This window comes from Sander vitreus, chromosome 18 (assembly GCF_031162955.1).
Source record: "Sander vitreus isolate 19-12246 chromosome 18, sanVit1, whole genome shotgun sequence".
Lineage (NCBI taxonomy): Eukaryota > Metazoa > Chordata > Actinopteri > Perciformes > Percidae > Sander > Sander vitreus.
This window is the reverse complement of record NC_135872.1, coordinates 22251028-22254671: the sequence shown is the minus strand read 5'-3', so window position 1 is coordinate 22254671 and position 3644 is coordinate 22251028. Positions and strand designations below refer to the sequence as shown.

General features: G+C 43.1%; 1 protein-coding gene across 1 annotated transcript; it reads left to right on the top strand.

Annotated features, from left to right (window-relative positions):
• Positions 1–646: 646 nt before the first annotated feature.
• LOC144533334 (alpha-1-antitrypsin homolog) lies at positions 647–3644 on the top strand. The gene is made up of 4 exons (XM_078274629.1): positions 647–1268; positions 1865–2135; positions 2464–2611; positions 3453–3644. The coding sequence occupies exons 1-4, from the start codon at positions 653–655 to the stop codon at positions 3642–3644; spliced, it is 1227 nt and encodes a 408-aa protein (XP_078130755.1). The 5' UTR covers positions 647–652.

Below are 3644 nucleotides of genomic sequence, written 5' to 3'. Positions count from 1 at the left end.
CCTTCAATACATAAACTAAAAATAATCAAGTTGTTATAAATGTACAACAGTCTAGGGCACTCGCATGCATAGACCGCACAGGAGGTAGAAAAGTCAAAGAAACGTCAATGCTATGATTAATCAACAAACTGTTCAATACTTCATGTATAACCCCTCCTAGCTACATATACCAAAGTCTTCACTCAGCCATAAAGTTATCATGGACTAAGGAAAGGTTTGCCAGATGGAAACTTGTCATCTGGCCAACTAACAGAATACCTTAACAACTCCTAATTTTAATAAAATACAACATGTCCCTAACCCATTGCGCAAATGTTGGGGAATTTCAGTCTTTCCATCTGATCAAAATTTGTCGCCTGGCTATCAATCAGTAGGTTTACATGCACACCAATATTCCACTATTATTCAGAATATGACAATATTCTGAATTTGATTACAGGTCATGTAAACAGCATGTTCCGGTTGGCTATAACCGGAATGTTATGTGCATGTAAACGTACTTAGTGTGGCAAATGACACAATGTGTCCTGTTATTTCAAAGCCTTCAATCTGTCGTTCTGTTTCAAAAAGGTGTGTAAATTATCAAATGATTTCACCTATTGTGGTTGAGCCCAACTTACTTCGTCTGATTTTCCCTGGACAGGCTGTAAAGATGCGTGGGATCTTTGCTAGTTGTGCGCTCTCAGCCCTGCTGCTGGCTGCAGCCTGGGCAGACCACCACCACCACCACGGCTCTGAACACAGCCACGAGGGAGAGCTGAGCTGCCACAAACTGTCCTCTCCCAATGCTGACTTTACCTTTGCCCTCTACAAACACCTGAGTACCAACGCTGCTGCCGGAAAAAACGTATTCTTCTCGCCGCTGGGCATCTCCACCGCCCTGTCCATGCTGTCTACAGGGGCCAGTGGTGAGACCCACCGCCAGCTGTTCTCCAGCTTGGGCTACAGTGCTCAAACCCAGGCACAGGTCAATGAAGCGTACGAGCATCTCTTTCACATGATGGGACACAGCCAGGCGAGCCAGCAGCTGGATGTCGGTAACGGCGTGGCCGTGCGCTCTGGCTTCAGTCCTCTGGAGAAGTTCCTGAAGGATGTCAAGCACTACTACTCTGCTGATGTCTTCAACGTCGACTTCACCAAACCTGCCGAGGCTGCGGCTCAGATCAACACCTTCATTGCCAGTAAAACCCAGGACAAGATCAAAGATATGGTGAAGGACCTGGACAGTGAGATGGCCATGGTGCTGATCAACTACGTCTACTTCAGAGGTAGGAAACATGCGCATACAGATACATTCTGAAAGGGAACCGAGCATTCACGCAGATAGCCAGCTGCTTTGATGAACACGTAGAGATACAGCAGCTATACAGGTTTAGCCACATGTGTAGTTTAAGGAAAGATGCTACTAGGGCTGCAATTATAACGATTATTTTCTCAATCAATTAGTTGTTTGGTCGCCAAAATGTCAGTGTTTCCCAAAGTCGAAGGTGTCGTCTTCAAATGTCTTGACTTAACTTAAATATATTCAGTTTACTGTCACAGAACGTGAAGAAACCAGAACATATTCACATTTAAGAAGCTGGAATCAGAATTTTTACTTGTTCTTTGATAAATGACTCAAACCGATCAATCAATTATCAAAATAGTTGATAATAGAATAGTGAATAATTTAATAGTTGACAACTAATGGATTAATCGACTAATCTTTGGAGCTCCTAGATGCCAGGAATATGTTAAACAAACCAGTCTGAAAGATAATGAACAAATGCAAGATAATACATACTGCCACATTATGCGAAACCAGGATCATATGAGTTGACATACAGAAAACTACATAACCCCCCCTCCCCACTGCCTCGTACAGGACAATGGGAGAAACCCTTCGATGGGAACCAAACGCACAAGGCAGACTTCAATGTGGACGAAGCCACCAAGGTCCAGGTGGATATGATGAAGAGGAATGGCCGCTACGAATACTACCAGGACGCCGACAACCACACCACGGTCGTCATGCTACCCTACAAGGGCAACACCTCCATGATGATTGTCCTGCCCGATGAAGGCAAGATGAAGGAGGTGGAGGGCTACATCAACAAGGACTACATCAAGCACTGGCATGACTCGCTCTTCAGGAGGTAAGAGGAATTTGATTTACTTTTGAATCCTTTTCATCATGGTTGTGACGTGTGTTGTAGACAGTAACGGTTTGCTCATTTGCGGGATTGTAGGGAATTTGTTTGCGTGTTTTGGGGGCTTTTATGCTTAATAAAAGATGTACAGTACCAGTCAAAGGTTTGGACACACTTTCCCATTCACATAAATGAGAAAGTGTGTCCAAACCTTTTGACTGGTACTGTATTTGATTTGCTCAAGGTGTCCATAATAAGTACAACTCAATTTGAGAATGTAAGTCTACTGTATATTCCATTGATTGTGACCCTGGTGATGTTCTGTGTTTCTCAGCTCTGTGGATCTGTTCCTGCCAAAGTTTTCCATCTCTGCTGAAGCCTCCCTGGACAGCCCACTCAAAGAACTGGGCATAATCGACGCTTTTGCAGACAAGGCTGATTTCTCTGGCGTGTCCGACGAGGTCAAGCTCAAAGTCTCAAAGGTAGGATCAGCAAACAGTCCTCCACATGTTTGGAATGGAAATGGCAGTTACTTATGGGGAAATTTTAGGGGGAAGTGGTGGTCTAAAGGTTAGAGAAGCGTGCTTGTGACTGGGCGGTCAATCCCAGTGCCTTCCAGGTGTGATTGTGTAACTGTGCGAATGTGATCAGAGCGTTTCTGAAAAACGATGCCTCTTTTTCTCTGGAACTTCCCTGAATAAAAGTTACTAAAAAAAACAAAACCAGAAGATTATCTTAAAATCTTTTGAACACCGCTTTTATTTTAGGAATCTACCTCAAAGATCATAAGTACACCAAAAGTCATGTCTTTTGCATGCTTAAAAAAATCAATTGCATTACGTTGGAAAAACACCAGCACACCAAGTCACATATTCTGTAAATGTTTATAACTTTTCCTCTAGAAAAAATAACCCATATACAAAATGGGAAGCAAGACTTTGTTGAGAAGGTTTAAGGATTGTTTAATTTGTTTGTGAAAGGATTGAGTACGGACTAATGTAAACCTCGTAATGTGATTCAAACTATAAAACGCTGAAATAACCTTAAATTGAATGGTTTATGCAGAAATTTATTTTGGAATGTACAAATGAAATATCTTTGAGGTTGTGTGTGTTTTTTTTTTTTTTTTTTCTTTTGACTTACGTTTGTTTGAATTTTTGTTTCCATCACCTGTACCTCAGTGCAGATTTGACCGGTCAAAGTACACTTCTGTGCATTTGAAACTGTACACGTGTAGATGCTAGAGTAGATGCTGCAAAGACCCTTTGCTAAATACAGTTTTCCCAGACCTGCACTCTAATTCGACTCCCGCTTCCTCCCCAGGTGTCCCACCAGGCAGTGCTGAGCGTGGACGAAACGGGAACAGAGGCAGCAGCCGTCAGCACCATCGAGGTCATGCCCATGAGCATGCCTGAAACGATAAAACTCGACAGACCCTTCCTGGTCTTCATCCTGGAGCACTCGACCAGGAGCATAGTCTTCATGGGAAAGATCAGCAACCCCACAGCAGAGTAA

Bases quoted from the DNA above. Each gene is read 5' to 3' on its own strand.
- LOC144533334 (XM_078274629.1), top strand. From the start codon at position 653: ATGCGTGGGATCTTTGCTAGTTGTGCGCTCTCAGCCCTGCTGCTGGCT. The intron at 1,269-1,864 runs GTAGGAAACATG...TGCCTCGTACAG, and splicing joins CAACTACGTCTACTTCAGAG to GACAATGGGAGAAACCCTTC. The intron at 2,612-3,452 runs GTAGGATCAGCA...CTTCCTCCCCAG, and splicing joins TCAAGCTCAAAGTCTCAAAG to GTGTCCCACCAGGCAGTGCT.